At 44.2% G+C, this 25,974-nt stretch overlaps 1 protein-coding gene across 2 annotated transcripts in view; it reads left to right on the plus strand.

Moving 5' to 3' along the window:
- Positions 1 to 25,974, plus strand: part of Rps6ka2 (ribosomal protein S6 kinase A2) — a 388,980-nt gene that overhangs the window by 81,891 nt on the left and 281,115 nt on the right. For both annotated transcript variants that reach the window (XR_015444055.1, XM_013076709.3), the window contains exon 3: positions 2,851 to 2,901. Coding sequence is in view for 1 of the 2 variants with exons in the window: in XM_013076709.3 (XP_012932163.1) it covers positions 2,851 to 2,901 (51 nt within the window). In the remaining variant the exon portion in view is untranslated. The remainder of the gene's footprint in view (positions 1 to 2,850; positions 2,902 to 25,974) is intronic.

Below are 25,974 nucleotides of genomic sequence, written 5' to 3' on the forward strand. Positions count from 1 at the left end.
GTGTGTGTGTGTGTGTGTGTGTGTGTGTGAGAGAGAGAGAGAGAGAGAGGGAGGGAGGGAGGGAGGGAGGGAGGGAGAGAGATTTGGATGTTTAGAGAGACTCTCCATGGGCTGGGAATCTTCTAAATTCTGAGCATGGTGGAAGAGGGGGAGGATGTGCATTTTCTGGAAGAAGTGCCCAAAGTGTGTCTCAGTGCCACCAGAGACATTTAATGATCAACACTACAATATTACCCCTAACCCAACTTTTTCTTTTAATACTGGAGATTGAACCCAGGGCCTTCACACCGAGCTGTATCTCCAGGCTCCTAACTCTCTCTTTAATTTTTTATTTTGCGACAGTGTCTCACTAAGTAACCAAGTTTCCCAGGCTGGGCTTGATCTGGGATCCCTCTGCCTCAGCTGCTTAGAATCCTGGGGTTACACGTGTGCACTATCATGCTCAGCCCCAACATTCATGTTAACTATCTTGGTAATTTCCAGGTGATTTCAAAATGATAGAATTTTAAGGTTGATTGAATGGCCCAATTGTTTGTAGGAAACAGAATTCTGGTGCTGCTGAGCAGACACAAGAGGTCTGGCCTGTGCAAGATTCCCCAGCCCCACCTCAGCTTTTCCTCCCTCCCAAACTGAGAATTGGGAGGAGTCCAGGATAATTGCCAGGTCCCCAGATTCGTCTCCTCAGTCCTTGAGGGCAGATTCTAGGAGAGCATAGGCAAGAACCACATTGGCAGTGTTCTCAAAGAAGGGCTCGAGGCCTGTGGGTCCCTGGTGCTGCTATAATTTGGGAAACCCCCTTTTTCCCTCCAGGGAATCAGGCCTATGTCTGCTGGCAGTGCTGTCTACAGGAGCTTTTAAAGGCACCTCCTGTCTCCAGCAGCCTGAGCACGGCAGGCCCTGTCTCACCTCCACTGTATAGCAAGAAGCTGAGGCTGGGTGGGTAAGTGACCGGACATGTCTGGTGCTGGACATAAACCCTGGAGGGAAGCAACTGAGGCGCCTTGAGAGATCAGCAGCACAGAGCTGGAGGTAGGGACGGAGCAGGGAGAGCCCAGCTTCCCAGGGGCCAGCAATGATAACACTGGGACATCTGCAGATACTCCAGCCAAGCCACCACTTATGTACAATTTTCTTTAGAAAACAGCACACATGTATGGCTTCTATTAGCTGCTTGCCTACCACTCTTTAAATGTGGTTTAGGGGGATGTGTACAAGTTTTCAGGATCATCTGTTACCCAGAAGACAGAGACCTGACTCCCTTCTTCAGGGGCAAAATGTCCTATCAGGTTCACTTAAAGGCCAAAGTCAATCGGCCTGCGATGATCAAGTGCTGCCTGATCATCTGGGCTGGAAATCCCAGCTTCACAAAGGCTGCACTTCTTGCTGTCTGCATTTGTCCCAGGACACTGGCTCATGGTCTTAAGTTTCAAGAACAGATGCAACCCATATCTTTTCCTAAAACGTTTATCTATCATTTGATTAGAAATTTTTGGTATATTGTTTCAAGTGAACACAACACCAAAATATTTGACCATTTTCATGCACTTTATATACAGCTATCTGCGGAACTGACAAGTTTTCTCTTCACAGAGTTTTCTCTGCACTCTTCCTGGAGTGCAATTGTTTATACAAAGAGTTTTATGTCATCTAAACGACCATGATGACATTAAAATTATGCTAAAGGTATTTTGACATACTGTCCAGTTGGGGGTGTGGAAAATGTCAAAGGTGTTTAGGAGGTATGAGCAGGAAAGAGGAAGGGACCAAAGTGGATTGATTCAGGAGTCAGGATTTCCTGCTGGTCTCTGACACCCTCCAGCTGAGAGTGTCACAGGGCATCAAGGCATGATGTCCTTTCATGCCCTGTCCTGCCTCTCACAGTGACTCCTTCACTCCTCACAGCCACCTTCTCCAATAACATGTTTGGAGTGGAGGATACACTCCTAAGTTTATGATGCTGGCAACCTGGAACAGCTGGAGGCAGCAGAGATCCATCAAATCCCCTCAGACTTCCTATTTTGTTTAGATGGCAATTCTAACTCTCTCCTAATATTTGAACCACAGTTATTAGTAGGGGGCAAAGGAGATGAATTTGAATTTTGACTTTTTCTTTATTTCTTATTTGTTAGTGGATCAGAGCCAACGGACAGAGGGCATAGGACAACATGGCAAGGAAAAGCCCTGTATCAAATAGAAGATGGAAATTTAGCCCCTGAATTTTGTATGCACAGAGATCAGGACAGCCATGATTTCTGTCCTCCCTTGTTCTACAGCCACAATGCTAAGTACATCTTCAAATAATGTCCAAATCATTCTAGCCAAAAACAGATTTTGGAAGAGGAAAGGAGTTCTAGATGGATGTGTTCCTCGGTTTGGAAGTCAGTGACTCAGCATGATTAGAATTTTGTCTAGGTATATGCTTGCAGATTAAAGTCGCTGGAGCTAGCATCTTTGATGCCATGACATGTAAAGTGACCTTAAAGATCTGCCTTAAAGCTCGGCCAGTGTTGACTGGCTTGCTGGGTATCCGCTGTACCTCAGGAACTTAAGCAAGTGACTTTTTTCAGTTGAATTTTGAGGTTGATGTTGGAAATGTCATCACTTCCTCTGGTGGAATTTTAAAAGTTGCACAAAGTTGCAAGTTCCTCTCTTTAAGTCTTCTCTAAAGAGCTTTCTACAGGCTAAAGAGGCTCCAGGAGTCACACAAAGTCATGTGGAGATTAATGTTCAGGCACAAAAAGTTCCGAGGCTTGGTTGGTATCCTTTACAGTGTCCTTAATGGTGAAGTTGTGTGCTGGAAATACATCCAGAGACTTACAGAGCTTCTTTCTCCATTTTCTGTTTTTCCAGGGCAAAGGTGATGCGACCTCAGCCGAGACACAAGCAGCTGCCTCTGCAGAGGTAAGAAATACCGTGCAGGGTTTTTTTTTCCTCCATGCAAATGTAAGTTATAGTCTTAAAAATATTAAATGTGCAGTCTTTCTCACTTCCTTTGATGATTTTACACTCCCCAGGTCCTACAAATCGAGGTGTGGTGTGCTTGCAGAAGAGTAGAACTCTATACAGTAAAGTGCAAATTTTTTGACCCTGGAGAGGATGCAAGTGTGCTCAGTTATGCAGCAATGTCTTTATACAGCAGGAGGCTGCATGCATGCTGAGCTGGAAACTGCATTGTGCTATATATCCCTGGGGGAGTTCATCAGAATCTATGGATCATTGGGGGTGATACAGATATGAGTTCATGTGCCTTTAAAATACCAATTACGTGACTTCAAGATAAGCTGGGGTCACAAATGGCAAGAGTCGATATCCAGACAGGAGCAGCATCCACCTTCTGGATGTGCAGTTGGTAACACTGGCTGGTAGACCCTTATGCCTCAACAGACCAGGTGCTCAGCAGCACCTGTTTAGGAATTCGGTCTAACATGGATATTTTAGATGAAGATGAATTTCTACAATGTTTTGAACAGCTATCTGGCTTTGTTAGAAACATTATGAGTAGGATGGCTTCTAAGACAGTTTTATGTTTGTTTCAATGCATCTGCCCCATCATATGAATGTGGTAATGGCACCTGAGACAGTGATCAGGGCTGAGAACCCACAGCAGCCAGGCAGGTAGATTCTGGCTGGGCCTATGTCAGTCTACATTAATGCACTAAACTACCTGGTGGTTCGTATTCCACAAAAATATTCCTGATTTGTATTGGCATATTTGTCAGCTTTCTGAGGTTAAAAAGTAATAAATAAATAAGAAAGGTCTTCCGAGAGAATGATGCCTTCTCCTACAGAAGCAGATCAAGTGCAGGGTATCCGTAACCTGCAGTAGCAGGCATCTTCCAGCCCCCACCGTGGGTGGAAGTTACCTGAAGACCCAGGGAATGCCAAGTACCAAAACCCTGGAGGAAAGTACCTGAAACATTTGGTCTGAATGTCAGATAGCAAAACAACAGTGCTTCCCTCTGAGCCCTTCTGTCTTACTTTGTGAGAGTTGTAGTTCTCCTGTGTGTATATGAGTGTGTTTTTACTAACAGCTGGATACTAAGTGGTTGAACAAGAGATTCTTGATGCCATTATCTTGCAGAATTGAGTCTCCTTACAAGACACAAAAATTGTGCCAATAAAATTTTGTGGTTAATAATAACTAATCTATGTCTATATAAATCCTCAAGGTGGTTCTAATTGTTGTTATCTAAGTGGCTAGAGAAATGCTGGAATACTATTTTGAGTTCCACCCTAATGTAAATGAACTCAGAAACAAGGATGGAGAAGTGTATCCGATTGTGCTTTTCTCATAAACTCTTTTCAGTTTAGTTTATAACCTGCTTAGGTAGGAGAGTTACACTCTAGTTGGCAATTCTTAGGAAAACTTCACTTGGCTTTGTACAGATATGAAAGGAGTTATGTTTCTTGAGAAATCAAAGTTTCCTTATTATATGTAGGATCACAATCCATAGTTAGCTTAGACATGTCAATGCATAGGACATTTCTATTGAGTATCTTCTTTTTCTTTGGTCATAGAAATGTATCTAGGCCAAGAAAACAAAAATGGGTCTGGTGGGAGATGATAATGGGACTCAGAGGTGATGATGGCACTAGTAGGATGTTACTGTTAAGTCAGTGCTGCAGACAGCAGTGATGTCCTTCAAGGCCATGTTTGGAATGGAAACTGTGAAAGAATTCCACTGTTCCCATCAGGATACTGCTTCCAGATCACATCCTAGCACCAGGCAATAGAGGGCCAATATTGTAGCAAATCCCCTCTACTCCATTTAACCCTGGTGAGCCAGTCCATGTGTCTTAGTTACTTTCTCACTGCTGAGGCACAATACTCAACATACACAACTCTAAGAAAGAAAAGTTTATTTGGCTCACAGTTTGTAGAGATTTCAGTCTATAGTCAGCTGGCTCCAAGGCAGAGCAACATGGCAGAGGAGAAATAGTTCATGGTATGGCAACAGGAAACAGAGAGATCAAAGGAGGTGGAAGGGAGACAGACCCTTCCAGGCCACACCCCCAGTGACTCACCTCCTCCAATCAGACTTTATCTCTCAACATCACATAAAAACTCTTCAGAGGACTAATCCACTGATGAGTATCACACCCCCATGATCCAGTCACCTTCCCAAAGCCCCACCTATAAATGCATGAGGCTTTGGGGGGGCATCATCTAGATATAAACCATAACACCATGCTTTCAAGATTTACCTGAAACTTGACAGACAGGGATCTCTTATGTTTGAGGTAAAGATCACAATCAGAGGCAGTGGATGTAACTCAGCGGTAGTGCTTGCTTAGCATAAACAAGGCCCTAGGTTCAAAACAATAAAAAACAAAACCCCACAAATCAGACCTCACATAGCATCATTCACAAGGATTGCAAAAGTCTGAAAGGTGGTAAGGTGACTGATTTAAAAGCTGTTCCCTTCTCTCTCTCTTCCTTCCTTCCCCTCTCTCCATAAATATTTTAACTAAAAATCTGCAAAAAGCTATGCTAAATAGACAGTTCTACAAGTCAGAGTACTATGCATCTCTTATTGAAAATCCCAGAGTAAATGCAGCTGCTGGGACTAAGCAGACACCACTATTTCTTTAGAGCTGTCATGGAGGTGGCTGATGTAGCAATCACAACCATTAGTGTCTTTTATGTGTTTTTCCTAATGAAACCTGCAAATTGCCTCCAGGTTAATAACTAATTACATTTTTTCCTTTTTTTTAATCATGATGTCACTCTTGGTTTTGTAAAAAGATGTCTTAGAAAAGAGACAAAGTATGTTAGAATTCACAGAGGAGGATGCTGCCTTTGTCCTGTTCCCAGACTCAACCAAATCAGAAGGGAATGCAGAGCACTCACTCTGTCTGCTGAAGAGCCTTGTGGCTGTCCTCCCTCCTCTTTTTCTTTGTAATGAACATGTGTGTTCCATTTCATACAGCTGTGCTGCTCACTGAACTATTGATTTTCAGTGATCTGTGGATTCCATGGATCCTGACAAGGAAAGAGTGGCATTATCCCAGACTTGGTGCTATATAGCACACAATAATGTGGCCATGTTTGATTCTTATAATGCAGTAGTGTAGACCAAGGTTATGATTTCACAGATGGAGAGACAAGGGTGGTCCTTGGATAAAGAATGAAAGCAGCTCTAAGGTTTGCCCTGGAACAGAGAGAATATGTGATGTACCCATGACACACACCCACAGCTGCCTATCTGGCATCAGGGCCTGTGCATGTGTGTTTATTTGTATTGTTTTTCATTCTTAATAATTTGTGAAACAGTCTATTCTTTTGTCAGATACTTTTATACGAAAATGAAATAAGGAAATGACTCAAATTTAATCCTTTGAAAAGCAACTTAGCTGCAATGTGTGGAGACCCTGCAAGAGAACATAAGAGGTGCTACAAATACTGGCTGAATGTTCACCCTTCCCAGCTTCTCTCTGAGGCCTTTTGGCTGACACAGGCATAGTCTTCAGGATGCTGGTGAACAGCGGCCATCCCATCTGAGTCACAAAATTAGCTTTTTGATTAGAATTCTGCAACTGGAGCATGGCCTGCCTCCTCTTTTTTTGTCTTGCTTTCTTCTGTCTATGCTTTGATCTTTCTCATCCTGGACCAAACTGATCTGAGTCTTGGATGTAAGGAAGATTGTGATGGTTAATCTTGATTGTCAACTGGATTGGATTGAGAAATGTTTAGGCAGTTAGTAAAGAGCAGTGGGTGTGTCTATAGACAATTGGACCATGAAGGCTCTAACTTCATCAAGTGGATTAGCCCATTGATGAGATCATAATTCGATAGCATTACTGGAAAGTGGTAGACACTTAGGAGGTGGGGCCTAGGTGAAGGAAGTAGGTCATAGGGGTATGACTTTGGGAACTATATCTGGTATCTGTCTTCTTCTTCTCTGACTCTTTCCCATTCTCCCTGCTTCCTGGCTGCACCAAGGTGAGCTGATTTCCTCTGCCACACCCTTCCATCATGATGTTTCTGCCTTGCCACAGGCCTAAAAGCAATGGAGCCAGTTGATTATGGACTGAAATCTCCTAGCCATGAGTTAAAATAAATCTTTATCCTCTGCATTGTTTATACCAAGTATTTTATCACAGCAAAGAAAGCTAACACAGAGATATTTGTTTTTGCCTTTCTTGTTGAATTATGGTTTGCCTCCACTGCGAGGGAAGCATATGAAGTGCTGAGTTATGGATGTATTTTGTTTTCTGATGGCATTGATAGTGTGGAGGTAAAAGGTGACAAGAAAAAAATGGCTTAAACATAGGGAACAAAACATACAAGTCTGCTTTCAGAAACAAAAATTTGAAGGTGGGACAAGGATTTAGCTCCATGGTTCTGCCGCCTGCCTCACAAGCACAAGGTCCCAAGTTTGATCCCCAGTACAAAAAAAAAAAAAAAAATTGAAGCTGACTATTCATGCAGAACCTCCTGACCTGGGTAGGCCCTGACCCAGTGACTTAGGAAGACTTCTGTGCGCAGCTGGAAGGACAGAGGGAGACACATCCCTGCACATGTCAGCAAAGCAAGAAGGGGTCCCTTGGTGGAGGGAGAAGCCCCTTAGGGCTTCCAGGGGTACCAGGTGGAACTGGGCATCCATTAGGCAGGTAAGGTAGTGAGGGAAGCTTCTAGAGCAAGACTGGCAGCTAACAAAGTGAACATGAAAACCTGAGATTTTCTGTGCTCTATCCCCGAATGATCACTAAAAAGAGGAACATAATTTTCCTGAACCCAATCCTTAGCTGGTCTTGCAAAGCCTATGTGCTTCACCCCAGCAGATACTAGTGATATATGCAGAGGAAAGGTGTATTTTGAGTTAAGAAAGACCTTTTATCAAATTCATAATTTTCAATTTCCTTTTGGGCAAGCTGGGGAAAATGCCAAGCGTGAATTTCAAGAAAAATGGTTGACTCAGCATTTATCATCCAACATTTTATCACAGTCAGCTATCTTCTGCCTCCTAGCTGCTAACACACAGTAGATAGGACTTGTGGGGAAAACCTGAAAGAAAAAGAAAAAACAAAAATTATCAAGGTGTTTTCACCCAATTCTAGGATCATGGGTAGTTTGTATTTTCTTCTTCAACATCTTTTTTATAATTTCTGAAGAACAGTACTACTGGTACAATAATTATGTTTTTAAAATATTGAGAATAACACCACAACTCAGCCTAAAACTATTGAGAATAATGCTGCAATCATTGTGCAATAACAACACAAATTTATCTTATTCAGTGTGTCCTAGATTCAGTAACATACGGATAACTCTCAAATCCTGGGCACTTTCACCAAGGAAAGTGGTCTTTACTCAGTACTTAATCCATTCATGTAATAAGTCATCACAGCTTACTTCTATCTGTAGCCTAGGAGCTGCTAAGATGATTCTGTACTACAAGTAACCCAAAGGGAGGGACATGATACGGGACAACAGGATCTTTTGACCTAGAAATGGTGGAAATGAGAACTGATCAAACATTGCAAGCCACACACACTCCTACATAGTCAAAGCTTTGTTGGGCGGTGGGGGCATCAGCTGAATTGGAACTACAGCTGGAAGGGGCCAGCAGTTGGTCAAGAAAGAGACCAAACTGGTAGCAGAACAAAGAGAGCAGCAGGTTTTTATTGATTTGCTGGGTGGATTAGTCTGGTAATCCCCACTGATGTGGGGCACGGCTCCAAAAGGTGCTTATTCTTGTGATGAGCTTGGACTATTGGGTGATCACTGTCTTGTACAGGTTGTTGAGTTTTTGTGTGTCTAGAACCATTATTCTGGGAAAAACATCCTGGCCTTGTGGATCTGTGTCCTATGACAGGGCTGGCAGATTTGGTATGCTTGGGCTGTTGTGGCTTTTGAAGAAACGTAAGTGTGAGACCAATAAAAGGAGAGAGAGGAAAAGAAAGCACATGTCAGCTCCATTAGACAATAGGCCAAGTTATCCCTGCATTGTAGTCTTGAACTAAATATTTTTAAATGATCATCATGTCTACATGCAGAGTTGTGTAGAATCTGACCCAAGAGATAAAACAATAGAGACAGATACAATAGGAAGATGGAGTCACCAAGCCTTTGTTCCTTCTTAGTCATGCATCAGATTTTTGTATGCTAAAGTGAAGGGCCAATGTTTTCACTGTGAAAGTGACCTTTAGGCAACTGTTATCACCACCCACACACCAGAGATGTTATCTCAAACAAAGCTTGTGGGAAGCTAACAAAGTATTGGCCAGCTGTGGGATCTCTAAAATTAGTAATTTTTGAGTTGACTAAGAGCAAGTGATGCTACAGAGCCTAGTTATGTTTTCTTTGGGAACGACTTTTCATTTTATGCAGACATTTTGCTTCTGTGTTTTTTTCAGGATTTTGTGTTGATCTCTTGAAAAGAACCCCAGGGTAAGACAGCAACCTACCACACTACAAGGGTTAGTAATTTATTGTGCCCAAGGGTTTATTTTGCCCTCTAAGGCTCCTGTCCCACCCCTGTCCCATCAACGTGGTCCCTAACTGTCAGTTCTGTTTGGAATCAGCGATCCACCTGTACATTTTTCTATTATAAGCACAGCCATTTTGACTTCGACCTGCAACAAAGCAGAAGCAGTGGGGAGCATCTTGTTGATCCCTAACAGGCACTGGGGGCCATGTTGCTGTGAGGGCCATGCACCCTGCTTCCCTTCCCTTAAAATCAAAAGACTATGGAGAGCCACACTGCACAGTAATGGAGTACAGTGCCAGCCGTGAGCCTCTCAAAAATGTAGGATGCTCCTCATTTTCTCTTTTTTAAATGCCAGGGTGACATCTCACTCCCTCTACTCCAAATTAGGCCAGCACTTTCTGAATCCTGGTCTCAGATAGAAAGAGCCAGAGGGAATCATGGTTATCATCTTTTATAACCTACTGAAAGTTCAATGAGTGGTCATTACTCCACGCCTTATCTGAGCCTCCATGTGCCAAGGTGCACTGTGCCTGATTGAGGTCACATCTGCTCCACTGCACCTGGGGATGTCAGGTGGGAACAGGTCAGGAGAGGCATGGCAGGAGGCCTTGGAGAGCTCCCACAGTAGCCTCAGGCATCTTAGGGAGGTCTCCTCAATGGCTGGTCATGCTGGAGGCACCTTCTGAGCCCCAGTACTAGTGACATGGTGAACTGCTCATGGCCTCAGTACCCTGAAGAGCCAAGATTGAGATTTCTTGTCCATCAGTGGAGATATTTCATAGGCCATACCATGTGACACTCACAACTGTTTCTACTGGCTTTCCAGTTTGAGTTTAGCCTGGTAATGCATGGTAATTCTTTTTTTTATATGATTTTACTTTGGGATGTTTTCCTTCTTTATGATGTATGAGTTGTGATTGATGTTTAAATTTAAAAAGTATTATTTCTGTAAAAGACACATTGTCATGAATCATCCTCAAAATTCTCCATCTCTTCAAACATGTTTATCTATTGTTCTTGCCACTTTCTTTTCTTCCTTCCTTCCTTCTTTCCTTTCCTTCCTTCCTTCCTCTTTCTTTCTCTCTCTCTCTTTCTTCCTTTCTCTTTCTCTCTCTCTCTTTTTTTTTTTGAGACAGGGTCTTGGTATTCCAGGCTGGCCATCAATTCACTATGTAGCCCAGGCCTCAAACTCACAGTGATCCTCCTGCCTGGGAGGCAGTGCTGGGATCCCAAGTACTGGAATGACAGATGTGTATCACCATGCCCTGCTTTGTTCTTGCCACTTTCTGAAGTAATTCTGGAAGTCCTCTTTTGTGACTGACTTTACATGGTGTGATAAAATATGATGAATCCTGCTGCTGTGGGCACCCAACAGAAAGTCAGGTGCATAAAAACATTACAGTGTGTCTTCATTCACATTTTTCACCTGACCTGGCACCATGTAACTTCTGGCTCTTCCCCAAAGTCAAAATGAACATGACAGGTAGATGTTTTGAATTGATTCAGGACATCAAGGAAGCTACAACAGCTGAACTGAAAACAATCGTGAACAGGAACTTCCAGTGCTGTTTCAGAAAGTAGCAAGAATGATGGGATACATGTGTTTGAAATGAAAGGGAGTATTTTGAGGGGAATTAGTGACAATGTGTCTTTTATTTTAATACATTTATAAAAATTTAAACATTCATCGTATATTTTGATCACCCCCTGTGGTTCACCCTTTATTCCCTTTGTTACAGCCCTGGCATCTGGCAGTGGCTGCTGGGGCTAAGGAAGCCCCACCCAGGGGCACAGAGACCTGGTGCAGTTCCCTTTCCCTGGCTGTTTGGTCCAGTCAGCTTGGGCCACCAGGATGGACATTCATTGAAAGGACAGAACCAATTTTAGCTCCCATGTTTAGGGAAGCTCAGTGTTCACTATGGCTTTTGGTCCTGCCTCCATCCCAGCCTCAGCACCTCACAGCCCTGGCTGACTTGTCCCAAGTTAGTCTGGGAGTGTTGCGCTCCCTGTTCCAGGCTTTGCCCTCCTCACTGTCCCCCCACAGGCCAGCCCTGGGCTTTCATTCCACTGAGCTGTCCTGGGAAACAGAGTACAGTGTGCCCCGAGCTTTGAGAGTCCTAGAAGGAGTCCTCCATGGATACTGAGTGCTGGCTGTGATGCAGGATTTGATGGCAGATGAGTAGGCAAAACCAAATCATCCAGTCAGGAATCTGAAACAAATGTCTGTGCAGGACAGCTCAGTCCGTCCTTCCTTGTCAAGGTGGTAGGGCAAGTGCGCCTCTTGTGGCTGGGATCATTCTGGGTCACTGGGGCTTGATTTTTACCCCTGAATTAGCAAAGGTGCTGCTGGTTTATCTGCTTAATGCCTCATAATTTGTAAATGCTTTTCTTGGTGACTTTGTGAGCCAGGGAAGACAATGGACAACCTGGCTGTTCTGACTTTTTTTTAAAACTCTTTATTTCCCCAGTACAAATATGTCTTCCCTTACTCCTGTTTCTGTTTTCCTTTAGTTTGACAAATTCTTATATAATATTTATGACATTTCTAAGCACTTTACCAACCTTAAGTCATTTGTCCGTTGTAGTTACATACTGTGTCACTACTATTATCTGCCCCATTGTCAGATGAGAACATGAGGCACAGACCTCATAGGTCTCAGAGCTGCTTGTGAGGTCAGGGTTTGAATTTTGCTCTGAACCTGATGTTGTGATAAAGACACTTGCTGAAACCCAAGAGAATCTCCCTGGCAATTTATTTTGTGGAAATAAACAACATTTTTACCTTTTCTTCATATAACCGTTTGATGACTCAAAATGGATATTAAAACTGCTCTTACCCTTGCCTACTCTCTACTAAGGAATGACATCTAATAGGACTCAGCAAGCCTGTGGATCAGAAATATGATTCCTCCCACAGTCCTCATTTGCCCCTGGAACTTCTGAGTAAGTGGGTCCTACACATTTTTAATATGAGACCGTCGTTTAAAAGTAGTGGTAACAGCAAACCACAGATGCACAGGGTTGTAATTGTGGGTTTGGTATCCAAGTGTTGGGGAGAGTCATGTGAACCATCAATGCCTCTGTCAGCCAGCTTCCCACCACTGTAACAAACACCTGAGATGAGCAACTTATAAAGAAGCACCTCATATGTTAGAGGTTCCAGTATGTCATCAGGCAGACCCATTACCTTAGGTCTCAGATGGGGGTAGCACATTATGGCAGGAGCATATGGTACAGAAAAGCTACTCACATTATGACAGGAAGCTGAAAGAAACAGAAAGAGACTGGGATCCTACAGCCCCCCCCCGCCAAATTTCCCGAAGACCTTGCTAACTCTTAAAGGTTCCATCACCTCCCTGGGAACAAAGCTTCAACATGTTGTTCTTCGAGGGACATTCCAGATCCAAGTATAGCTCCTTCTAAACAAAATGGAATTTTATCCACCATGAGGTATGGGGTGCATCGCATTATACTTGTGAAGCAGTGTTTGCCCAGCTGTAGAAAGTAACCATCGTGCAGAGTCTACCCAGAACAATGAGACAGCTTCAGCACTTGCCTGCAATTCCCACTTCAGGCTGGCATCTGGGGCATGGTTGCTCCATCCTGCTGTTTGGTCCCTGGAGTGGGCAGAAAAGAAGGCAGACTTCTGGGAGGGTAGAGTAGAGAACCACCCTGTGGGCCAGAACCCTGTGGAGCTGCTCACTTACCCAGGACTGGAGAGGGCAGTGTGACCTTGGCATCTGCTCCAGGAGATGGACCTGAGTGGCTCAAGACCAGCTTTGGCATGAGAAGAGGAAGCTGTTTCTTTTTCTTTCTTTTCTTTTCTTTTTTCTTTTTCTTTTTTTTTTTTTTTGGTACTGGGTATCGAACTCGGGGCCTTGTGCTTTCGAGGCAGGCGGCAGAACCAATGAGCTAAATCCCTAGCCCTAGGAGAAGGCTGTTTCTATTAGCTGTTCACAAATGCCACTTGAGGCCCGAGCTTGGTACCGTAGGAGACTAAGATTGTTGTTTCTGTTCTCTCTCTTGCACACCCAGTGCCCTGATGTATGCTAAGGACCAGAGCACCATTCTCATGTGCTAAAGGACACCATGTGAGGGTAACTGCAATGGAGTGTAGATGAGGAGGGATTGGAGAGGGGCTGTGGGAGACAGAACTCTATTATTATCTTGCTGCCTCAGTTGCCTCTAACCTCAGCTGCCTTTTGTACAGCCAGATCATCTATCTTCAAGGTTCATGTCGCATGTCTCAGTTCATGTCTTAGTTACTTTTCTCATTGCTAAAACAAAATACCCGACATCCAAAGTTAAAGGAGGAAAGGATTATTTAGCTCACAGTTTGTAGAGGTCTCAATTCATAGTTGGCTTTATCCCAAGGCAGAGTGGCATCACAGAGGAGGAACAGTTCATGGTGGGCATAAGGCAGGAAGGCACCAAAGAAGCAAAGTAGTGAGGAAGCAAGCAGCAAGCAGCCACAGCAACCTTCTTTCCGTCCCTTATATTCTGTCCAGGCTACCCACCGTTAGGGGAGTAACACTCACATTCGGGGCAGATCCTGCCATTTTCTACTCCCAGAACTATGCCAAACCAATCAGTGTACTAATTTAGTAATTACATAGACTTAATCCCAGCATCACATACTCTAGATCCAGCCACCTCTGAAAAACATCACGCATGTCTGCATGAGGCTTTGGGGGAGATCTAAACACAAGCTGTAACAGTCCAGATTGGACAGACTGGGGTCTTGTGGTGACTTACAAACACCAACAGCAGAACCTCAGCATGCACTAGGGTCAGCAGGGTTCCCTGAGAGGCTACCATGCCAGGCTTTTCTTCACAGCTTCACTGCTCCCACACAGCAGCTCTACTGTGCCAGGCTTCCTTGATTCCATCATGACCCCGGGCATGAACCTCTTCATTGCCTGGATGGAAGTGATGGTTCACTTCCATCTTTGTTCCTGGTGGGAAGGCCATGTGGTCTCATTGGCCTACTTCCCTTAGGCCCAGCAGCCCAGGTGTTATCCTTGACAGAAGCCTGTTATTGTCTATGGGGACTATGGCATAGAACTGCAATTCTAGGTGTAGCAGAGTAAGACCTGTGATGATGCTTCCAGGCTGAGGTCACAGTGGCTGATGGCAGCACAGGGCAGATGCTTCCTGGGGTGGTGGTGGCTGTTTACTCCTTGGCCCTGTGTGATCATTTTGCTTCTGTTGCTGGGAACAGATACCCAGGGGACAACAATTGCAATTCCTTCACAGCAGTAACCAACAAACAGTGAGAGCTGTTTTTCAAAATAGTTTTTTAAAACATAGCTGGAGATGAATAGGGCAAGGTTGTTATGACGATCTCCTGTGGCATAAAATAAAAGGCGCGTGCTTGCCGTAGTCACCATGACAACATCAGGTCCACAAACACACAGCCATCTGCATTTACATTCCATTAAGAATAAAGGTTTCTGTTGCAAAGCCCCTGATCTGACATGGACACTCTTTACCCACAGATCAAAGACCCAATCTGTTTTACTAATCCGTGTTCAAAGGCACTACATCCTGGATAATTACCTTGTAATTCTCATTTGAATCAAATTACATTTAGGATAACTCAAAATACAATTATTAAAAACTAATGACTTTAGGTCAGGATTATTCAGCTCTGCCTTCCCATTTCTCCCACTCAGTTCTCCTCTTCTCTTTCACCAACTCAGCCTTGAGCCTGGAGGTGGGAAAGAAGTTGTCAGAGAGCAGGCTCTTTCCTGCAGTGCAGGAAGGATGATCACTTGGTAGGGTTGTTTTTGTGTCCCTGTGGTTTGTGTTCATCTAACCTATCTGTTCCCAGGAATAGAAGAATAAGCTCAAAATCTCCATAGTCTACATCCAGACCAGGGAGGGTATCTCTACCCAAGCTGGATGCTCAGCATAGCTCTCTACCCTGGATGTTCAGCACAGCTTTGGTGAGTTTGGCTTTGATGTTGTTGAGACACATCTTGTGGAACTCAGGATTCCTTCTTTGATATCTGCCTTTAGAAGCAGATGTTCAAACAATTTCTCAAGAAGCCTTTAATTTTGTTCTGTGTGTAAAATAACATGAGAAAATTTCTGTGCAACAAAATAAGCCCACTGTTCTCCCTCCATTAAATAACTATTCCCCGGTGACACTGATGGGAGCCAAGCTGTGACCATGTCCACACACGAGCTAAGGTCTTTCCTAAGGGGTTGAATGGGCTACAGAGAGTAAAAACAAACTTTCCATTTGTATTCTCATGTCCTTAAAACAATTTCAGAGCTTCAACACTACCCACGCCCACACACACTAAAAATTCCATAAAAAATCATTTTAAGTCTCAATCAAGTCTAGATACTGTATAGTAAAATAATTAAAACAAAATGGTCATGAAGGACCATAAGAGTCCAGGTCTTACGGGAGATATTTTACATTGTCCCCTTCAACACTCAGAAATACCCTGGAGTATTTCAACATCTCTTTTAACAATGTCTCCATCCTACCATACTGGCCACTGTGAGGGGACACAGACTGGGTTAAGGCTACGTCTTCGGTAGGAGCTTTGCCTCCAAGTAGTGAGCAGGTCTGAATAGGCGCCACCAAATGTGTGGATGGCCCAACAGGAACAGGGTTCAGACAGAACTTTTCAGAGGGGTAAAATGTGGATTAATTTCAGGGAAAGAAATTAATTTCCTGTGATGAGACAAGGAGAGAAGTCATGACTGAGATGGAGAGAGACTGCCTAGGCCCAGGTGAAAAAATAGGCAACATGTGTGTGAGACTAGAAAGAGCACTAGTATTACCAATCTTCCTGTTACTACTTAGTGCCAGCTGGCAGTGGCATCTTCCTTGATGCTGTGACCTGCCGTAGGACAGATACCTCTGTGTTCGAGACCCCGAAGGGAAGGGGTCATGTGAATAGATACTGTCATCCCTGCATAGTCCCCACATTAGTTGATCTACCTAAAAAACAAGTCAGCACCATTTTACTTTACCTTCCTCCTACACATGCTTCCTCCTGTGAGTTTTAACAACACAGAAAGAAGAGAAGGAGGTGTCATTTCACGTGCCACTAAAGCAGCCTGTCATCCTGCCCTGCGACAGTTGGATAGGTGCTCTGTGGGGTGGTCACATGGCCTTTCACTTGGAGTATTTTTGACAGGTTTTTTTTTTTTTAACTTTTAACTAGTTCCACGTGAGGCTGTAGTTCTGATGGATTCTACCAGATGTTGTGTTAAAGTCTGTTCAGATGCAGAGCAGTGTAAATAAGTCTGCACTTAGAGGCTCTGCCAGCCTTGAGGAGAATTTCTCTCTGGCTCTCTTTCTTCCCCGAGTTCTTGGAGCTCCAAGTGGCCTGCTGGCTACTGCCTACCAGGTGGAGGTCTCCTCTGAGTGGTATCTGTGGCTGCAGAAGAGGCCAAGGGGGAGGGAAGGAAAATGTGCCTGGTGCTGCTGCCTGGTGACACGCAGGGACTCAGTGCTGAGCGAGGTGATAAAAGGAGAGGAGGTTGCAGGGTGGGCAGATGGAACCCGCCCAGCCCCAACAGTAAGCGATGATCAGGCTGCCCCACAGGACACTGCAGAAACTGTTTCTTGGAAAGGTAAGGGGAGCGTTCAGCTGGACTAGGAACTCCTGAGGCATGGGATGATCTTTAGTCATTGCTGGGCATCGCTACTGTAACCAAGAGCTTGGTCAGTGAAGACAAGGCAAAAGAGAAGAAGCTACTTGCCAGGGTAGAGTGAAATGTCACATATCGGTGATGGAGAGGTGGCCTAGGTTGTGTGTCACAGGTGGGTGCAAAAAGCAGCCAGTGTCTCTGGTTAAAGTTCTCTCTGGTTTTTAATTTCTCTTGCTTTTGAGGGTGTGTCAGAGCCCAGGCAGATTTAATATTATTCTCAAGTGTATTTTCACAGTTGAAGGCAAGGGTACCAGTCATTTTTCTGCAATTTTAGAAGCAAAAAAAGGAAAGAATGACAGAGGTAATATTATACTGTCACTAAATGATAAAGTTTTAGGCGAGGAGAATCAATTAATCAACATCTCCCCATTTACCATTAAATAATCTTTTTTGTTTTTTAAAGCATTTATTATTGTAAAATGTATATAACATAAAATGTAGCATTTTAGCCATTTCTATGTGTCCAATTCAGTGTCATTGAGCACACCCCCATGGCTGTGTGGCTATTACCACCATCCCCAACACCCCAGACTGAAGCTCTGTACCCTTGAGCACCAACTCCTTATTCCTTGTACCCCCCAAATCTGACCATTTTAAATTAAATAACCCAAATACATTTATAGTAAACTGCAGTAAGTATACATCTGATTACCATCCTATCCAGGTCCTGATGAACAGCTCCTACAGTGTATTTGTTGCACATGTTAGAGAAATTATTTTTAATTCTACTATATTTGTATGCCTCTTTTTGAAAAGGCAAAATATCAAATATACCTTTAAAAATCACTGAAACACTCATGGTGATATGATTTATGGTCTTAACATTTTTTGACAAAATCTATGAGTTTCTGTATCCTCATAATTTTTTAGTGGGATCTGAAATGCTTTGATCCTCTTGTGTTGGTACATAGTTCTAAGTGATTATATGCCTAGTTATATGTGGATTTGTGGTGCATATCCTTATATTTGTAGATCTTGGTCCATGAAAGTAAGTTTTAAGGTAAATTTAATTTTGAAAATGGTTCTAAAATGGTATTTTTAATATATGAGGTGAATGAAAGTTATTTCCATTTACCTTTGGGATAAAGAATACTGAAGCACACAGGTAATCAAAATATATAGTGAAAAAAAATTTTAAATGCATTACAGCAGAAGGCACATTGCCATTAATCCCCTCTCAAAATACTCCCCCTTGCTTGCAAGTAAGATAAAAATGTGCTGAATGCAGGAGCCAAGTGCCATCCAGCAGAAAGGCAGGCTCCTAAAGGAATTATAGTGTGTCCTTATCCATCTACCTACTGGGTCTGGCACCACGTACCTTCTGGCTTTTCTCCAAAGTAAAAATTAGCATGAAATGTAAATATTTTGAGCCAACTGAGGACATTGATGCATCCATGACTACATAACTAAAGGCAATCACAAAAGAGGACTTCCAGAACTGCTTCAGAAATTGGCAAGAAAGAAGGGATAAATGTGTTCTCAGTGATGGGGAATATTTGAGAAACATTCATGACAATGTGTCTTTTACTATAACCCAAACATTTACTGTGGTGACACAGTGACACCAGCCACCACGGGAAGCAGACATGTCGAGCAGCACAGGCCCAGCCCCACGTCCAGGCTCCTCCCATGCTCTGTCCCCAGCCAGCCTCTAATGGGCAGCTTCACATGTGGGTTTTCCTGGATTTAAATGAACATCACATAGATGGGATTATTTCTTTTTTCTTTTTTTTTTTTTTTGCATTTAACATTTTTATTTTAGACAGCAAACAACAAAAATAAGCAAACAAACAACCAAAAAAAAAAAAAAAAAAAACGTGAAATAGGCTCATCAAATGATGTAAAGTCATCCTTTCCAGGAAAGCAGAAGGTAGACCCTACCGCAAAAAAAAGATGCTTAGTTAATGGATGTTAAATTTAGAAGTACACTAAAATAGTATCAATTTAACTTCTTCAAATTCTAGGTTTTATTCACTTCCCTGTGGTAACCATAACCACGTAAGTTAGGCTTCCTTATAATTAACTATCACCTAAAATATAAAAATCCATTAATAAGCTACCAATTATCAGATTTGGTCTTACTGGAAATTCTTAACCATAAGTTCTTTTTTTTTCCTTTAAATGATTAATTGTCTTAATATAAGTCACTGCAGTTTTATAATACAATAAAATGAAAACCACAACTATGCTACTGACTTAAACCCACTCTACTACTAGCAAGAAAACTTTTGGTTCTTCAGGAAAAAGTTAATTTTCCTAGTTATACTCCAATTATTATATGATGCAAAGAACCAAATTGCAGCAATGAAGGAGCATGATTCAGATAATCTGTGCATTCAATGTATCTGGCAGTAAAACTATAGTTAAAATGCTAGTTAAACAAATTGGTCTTTAAAATATCGATTCCTTTAAAAAAATTACTGAGTCTACAAAGAAAATACAAAAACATAAGGCTGTAAGTGAATAATAGTTGTGTTTAGGCTATTACAGTGCAGGTTATCCTCAAGGCCACATACATCCTGCTTCACTGCTGCTTGCACGCTGCTGAGTTTTGCTCCTTCTTTGGGTCATAGTCTGGATCATTTTCCTCATCTTCTTCTTCCCCTTCCTCATCCGCTTCTTCACCTTCTTCATTATAATCATCATCATCATCTTCAATAGCTTCTCCGGTGAAATACAACACCGATCTTGGAATTATACCCTCACGTAAAAAGTGACCAATTTCAAAGTCTGCAGCAAGGATAGCTTCGTCAGCATCATCCAGATCTCCACTCTCAGGAACTTCAGGAGGAGCAAAAAAATTAAAGAAAGAATCATTGGAAACTGTTTTAGTCACAGTACGAACTGTCCCGTGTCCCTTACATTTCTGCTTCTTTTTAATGGTTTTCAAAGTGACATTCTTTCCTTTTTTCCAATCTATTTGGCACCCTGTACAGCCCATAATTTCTGGTCCATTAAATGAAAAGAGATCAGAATCATCTGGTTCAGATCTCATCCTATATGTCTTTATCAACACTTCATTTGTGAAATATTCATTGGGTTCAAAGTGAAATTCTAAGATAAAACTCATAGGCTGGCCAGCATCTGAGAACTTCACTTTAATGTCCTTCAAATGCTTCAGAATAGGTTCTCTCGGTGGCATCTGTGTGCTGGCCCTCCTCCCACTGTCCAGAGTGTGCCTCAGGAACTTTCGCTCAGCAGGGCTTTCCACACACTAAGTTTCTGTAGTGTGAGGAACTGGACCTGGGATGTGGGTTGTGGTCCACTTTGCTGAGCTGGGCCCTGCCTGATCACAGGTTTCTCATAGCCAAAGGAGTTCAAACAAAGTCTTTTTAAAATAACAAATATTGGTTTCAGGTAATTTCTAATAAGCTTACATGAGACATCAATGTAGTCTTTAGAGCAAGATTTTTAAAAATATAAATATTCGAGTAGATTAAATATCCTATGGTAGGACAGGAAAAAATGATGAGTAACCTTTGCTGTGTTAAACATTTTTTAGAACCTGCTATTCTTGCCCCTCTGTGTTCTTCTGGGGTCTGTTTCTCAGAAGAAGTCTGGCTGCCTTTCACAGTTATCACTTCTGCATACACCTTGGCCCTGTCTGCCATGAAGACATGTTCTATAGACATCCAGGGTCAGTGTGACTTTGTATCAACCCCGCAAATGGCTAAATATCAGCATTACCAGGTATGAGTGATGCAAAGTCCAGCCAACTGGCTTTAGCAAAAATGGAAATTCATGAGGCCCACAAACTGAAAATTCAGGACACATGGAGTCAAAACTTAAAGATGTTATGGTCACTATCTCTGCAGGTTACATCATTGCCCAGCATGGTCTAGCAGGAGAGAGGAGCCTTGTCTCTGAGCCCCAGTTATTATTACATAATAACTGTCATAGTTTAAATATGAAGTGTCCTCAAAAGACTCACATATTAAGGGCTTGAATCCAAATGCATCAGTGTTCAGAGTGGGGATCTAGGAATGTGTTGAGATCATGTGAGCACAAACTCATCAGTGAGTTAGGTGATTGAGCTATTAGGAGATGGGGTCCAGGTAGAGGGAGGGTCAGTGAAGGGCAGGAGCAGCATTGGCCAACCAGGAAAACATCCAGTATCAGGTACCGCATACCTCACAAGTCAGAGAAACAACCTGAGGTGGGTTGAGTTCTCATGTGTGGGCAGCCAAGGTGGCGCTGGAGAAAGCTGGCCTGTCTATGGGTCAGGGCACACTGGAACACTCGGCATAGTTACTGCATTCTCCTCCTGGCCCTTCTCCAGTTGGCTGCTGCTACATCTGCCCCCGTGTCTTGGGTAAGTGGGAGGAACAGTAGGAGGAATCATGGGAGACACAGGGACAGCTGACTATGGGGAGGACGCAGACGGCTCAGACTCCAGGCTGCTGGGGAGGCCAGCTTTGATGCTATCCAGAAGGTATCCTGAGCACTTGGTTGTCTGCCAGTGACCAGGCCCTACTTCCTGTTGTGTGGAAGGATTTGGGGATCCTCCAGGTGAGATGCCTGCAGAAATGCTGCAGAAACAGTGGTTATTGTGTTTCAAAATTTAGTGTTTGCTCACACTTGGGACAGTTGTCGGTGCTGGTGGGTGTGAGAATGAGCTCTGGACAGTGGCCTGTGCTCCCGTGAGAGCCCAGGTCTTGCTGAGCCTTCCCTTAAACAGAGGGCCTTGTGAGGGGGCTCCTCATGGAAGAGCTTCATGTCCCTTGGTCATTACTTTTATTATTTGAGAGGTTAATACATACCACATTGTTCTAAAGTTAAAACATGAATAAGAAAGTAACAGGAACCTTTCATCCTGTGTGCCAGCAACCCAGTCACCTCTTGACAAGTGGCTCGGATTTCCTCCTCCTGTGTGTCTTTGAAAGTGTGTCTGTGGATAGCTGAGCATGTACAGAAAACTTCGATTTCCAGTCAGTCACAACTTGGATCCATTAATTTTCTCCATTGAAGAGGCTCAAAGAACTCAGGGAAACACATTTATTGGTTTATCATAAAGGGCATTACGTAGGATGCAGGTGAAGAGATGCACAGGATGAGGTGGAGGGAAGGGGTGTGGACCTTCTGTACCCTCTCCCTGCGTGTCACCCTCTGGCACATGCATGTGTTCCAAAGCTCCCAACTCAGGTCCTTGGGCTTTCTTACATCCTCACAGTACCCCAGATTTAAAAAGGCGAATGAGCCAGGCAGGGTGAGAATACTTGTGATCCCATCACTCTGGAAGGCTGAGGCAGGAAGATCACAGTTTTCAGCCCACCCTGAGCAACTTGGTGACTTAATGAGACTTTGTCTCAAAATAAAAAATGAAAAAGGACTGGGGCTGTAGTTCAGTGTAAAGGCCCTGGGTTCAGTCCATAATACTGCAAAACTTCAAAATTGCAAAAAAGAAAAAAAACAACAAAAGAAAAGGAATGACCTCAGAAGGAGAGTTTGGATCTGGGTCCCTGTCTGCTGGGTTTGGGCCCTCAGAGGAAAGTGGGCAGGTCTTCTTGTGCCATGTGCTGCCTGGGGTGACAGGCATGCTCCAGCTGCCTATGTGCTCTTGCTAGCTTTGTTACTGGAGGAGAGTACATGGAGGCTGACAGTTAGAGGGGTGAGAGCAAAGGCATATGCGCAGCCGCAGTAGGGACACAAGAGGGGCTCCGCCTCCAGTTGCGCAAGTGTGTGAGAGAGAAGGGCTGGGAGCTGCAGGGGCCCTGCAGGTGGTGCTGGTTGCTGGACTCCTGTGTCCTCTCCAAGCCACACTCTGCCTTCTGAGTCACCAGCTGTAGGGACAGAGGGTCACAGCCTCCACACATGCTAGATCATTTGTCACAGTGCTACACTAGGAGTTCCAGTGGGCCTGAGTGTGCCCCTGGGCCTTAACACATTTTCCATTTAGAAAAATAAAAGTGCAGCATTCATTTAATTTTCAGCAATCAAGAATTACTGTATTTTTTAAATGGAAATACCACTAGGAAAAACAGGACGCTATAAATAGAATGATGTCTTTTGTTTCCGAAGACTATTGACATACTAGAGAGATGGAAAAATAATAATAAAAGCAAAAATATTTCATGGCAAACTTTGGGAGTAAGGTTAGGACTGTAACCCTGGAGTTATTTCAGGGTAAATGTTTCAGCTGTAGGCCCAGCCTGCAAGTATCCTCAGAGCAAAGAGGAAATGGGTTAAGGATCCCGAGGTAGGTAGAATAGTGTCGTGCACAGAGCCATGAGCCTTTGGTGCCTTTGTAACAGCAGCCAGGTACTGTGCTCACTCTCTTGCTCTCTAAACAAATATTGGGTGGAACTCAGCATTGGGCACTCGGTCATTACTGTAGGCTGAGTTGTATCCCCCAGTCCTGTTGGAGTCCTAACCTGGACCTCAGAATATAACTGTATTTGGATTTATCGTCCTTAAACAGAGTCCTTAAGGTACGAGGCCATCTGAGTGAGCCCTCATCCAATCTGACTGGTGTCCTCATCAGTCGAGAGGATTAGGACACAGACATACAGGGGGACAATCATATGAGGACACAGGGAGAAAATGCCATCTGCAAATGGGGGAGACAGGCCCAAGAGAAATCAGGCCTGATGACATTGATCTCAGACTCCACCTTCCAGCATGGAGGAAGTCAATTCCTGCTGCCCAATGGCCCAGCCTGGGGCCTTGTTATGAAGCTCTAGCTGACCAGGTCAGGCAAGTAACCAGTGAGGAGGGTGGTAGAGCAGCCCCTTCTGGGTGCTAGGAGAGAACAGGACCCTAGAGCTTTTGAAAGGCAATGCACTGGGCTGAGGGGTTGCCTCAGTGTCTCCACCTAGAGCCGGGGTAGCTCCAGTCACTGACTATATGGGCAGAGCTGAGGCCAGGTAGGGACACTGGCCATGTGTGGGAGTGCATATGTTCACTCATGGGCATGAGTAGCCCTGGCCTTTAGCAGCTGAATTGAAGGACTGTCTCTCCCCAGTGTGGCTCTAGCCTGCCCCAGCTCAGTTTCTCTTGCAGGTCCCTGGATTCAGAGGCCGGGCACTGTTCTTTCTTTGGTCTGTCACCATAGAGCTGCGTGTTTGGGAAGGAGAAGAATGCCTTTGGGACCCTAATTACTGCCTCCAGGGCGCCACTCCTGTCCATGAGCTCTAGCTCCTGTGGATGTCAGCAGCAACGTGCTGGCAGCTGTCGAAAGCCTCTGTGTGTCCAACCACGGCCAGCATGGCCCATGAGCAGCTGATGGCTCAGCAGACTGGACGGCACCTATGCTCAGAGGCTGATGCGCTGGTGGGGCCTGGTACTTTTGCCTGCTTCACAGAGGGCCACAGGCTGCGCCAGACCCAGGAGGCCTTTGCATCTGCAGGGGTGGCTGTCCTCAGAGACCTTTTAAAAAGGAAAATCCAGGTCAGTGGATAGAGTTTCGTGAATGCAAAGTGCTGTGTGGGAGAGGGGGTCATAGTAGCATGTTTGAGGCTTATTCCTGGATGTAGAAACTCAGAAAAGTAGGGGTCAGGGGATGAATTGGAGGAGGAGTTGTGATGGCCTGTGATGTCTCAGGGTCCAAGAAAGATACCTAGTGGCTGATGGAGATGGAAGGTTGAAAGAAATTGCTAGAAGAAAATATTCAGACCTCCAGTTTCCTCATCTGAGCTTCTGCTTCTGAGGGAGAAGGAGCTGCACTCACAGTGCAGGCCCAGTGTATTGTTTAAGTCTTACAAGCAAAAAGGAAAAGTGGAGCAGGGAGAGAATTCCCTTTGCAGAACTGTGGGGCTGGAGTGCAGTGTGACAGACTGTTCAGGTGAAAAAAATGACTGAAAAATCCTCGTGTCTGCATGTGCCAGTCCCAGTAGGGCAAAGTTATCAGGGACAGCAGCAGCTCCTAGACCCAAGAGAGGACTGATGGGCCCTTTGTGGAGTACACAGCGTGTTGTCATGGCAACTCTAAGGCCAACCTCTCCCTGTGTTCAGATGTGCACAGCACCGAACACCTGCCAGGTGCAGTTTCTGTATTACAAACTTCTCAAAATTTCTCATAGCTAAGCAGCCAGAATTCAAGATACATTCATTCTTTGGTCTGTGGGACTGTCAGGTCTGTGTGTGTTGAGGAGTGTCCCTCACCGAGTCTTCCTGTCTGGATGCTGGCCTTGCTGTGACCCTGTGGACAGCGTGAGGACCTGCCCTGCCATGTGACCCCCGAGAGCCTGTGACCCTCAGAGTCAGCATGCATTGCCCACTCCTAAAACATTCACGGCTCCTTTCTCAGCAAGGAACATGTGCCATGAGATTCCTTCTCTCTTCTTGTTTGGGGCTCACAGCTTCCAAGTCGAAGGCCGGTGCTGGGGCTGCTTCCCTGTTCTCCTTCCAGGGGCCTGAAGGAGTTTCAGAGATCCCTGCAGAATTAAAGTATAGAAATGCTAGCGGGTGGTGGTTGAGGGACTTGCTCTTGTTCTCTTTGTTATCAGAACAGTCTCAGGATGGCAAGAGGTTCTTTCATTCCAGTTCTTTACCTGTATGGCGTGTGTCTTGGAAAGAATTCTGGCTCCTGGCTGAGTGATGACCATGGCCCTATGCCAGCACTTTCGGTAGAGCCTTCGTCCCCCGAACCATTCTGCAGTTCAGCATTTCACAGACAAAGGATAATTTTAAGAGTGAAATAGTGAAAAGTCCCTGCCCCCAGGGATATTACATTCAATTAAAAAATTAATTAATTAGTGTAAATAATAAGTGTGGTATGACGGTTGACACATAGTGGAGAAAGAGCATGGAAGAGGAGTGCATTGCTGGGAAGGAGGCTGGTGGGTGAGGGGGAGAGGAGCAATGGGCATCCAAGTAGCAGCAGCGTATTTCCACTCCATTCCAGCCCAGAAGTTACCACACAGCA

This window comes from Heterocephalus glaber, unplaced genomic scaffold, assembly GCF_053883595.1.
Source record: "Heterocephalus glaber isolate CG9 unplaced genomic scaffold, H.glaber_assembly_v1.0 deba00001593, whole genome shotgun sequence".
Classification (NCBI taxonomy): domain Eukaryota; kingdom Metazoa; phylum Chordata; class Mammalia; order Rodentia; family Bathyergidae; genus Heterocephalus; species Heterocephalus glaber.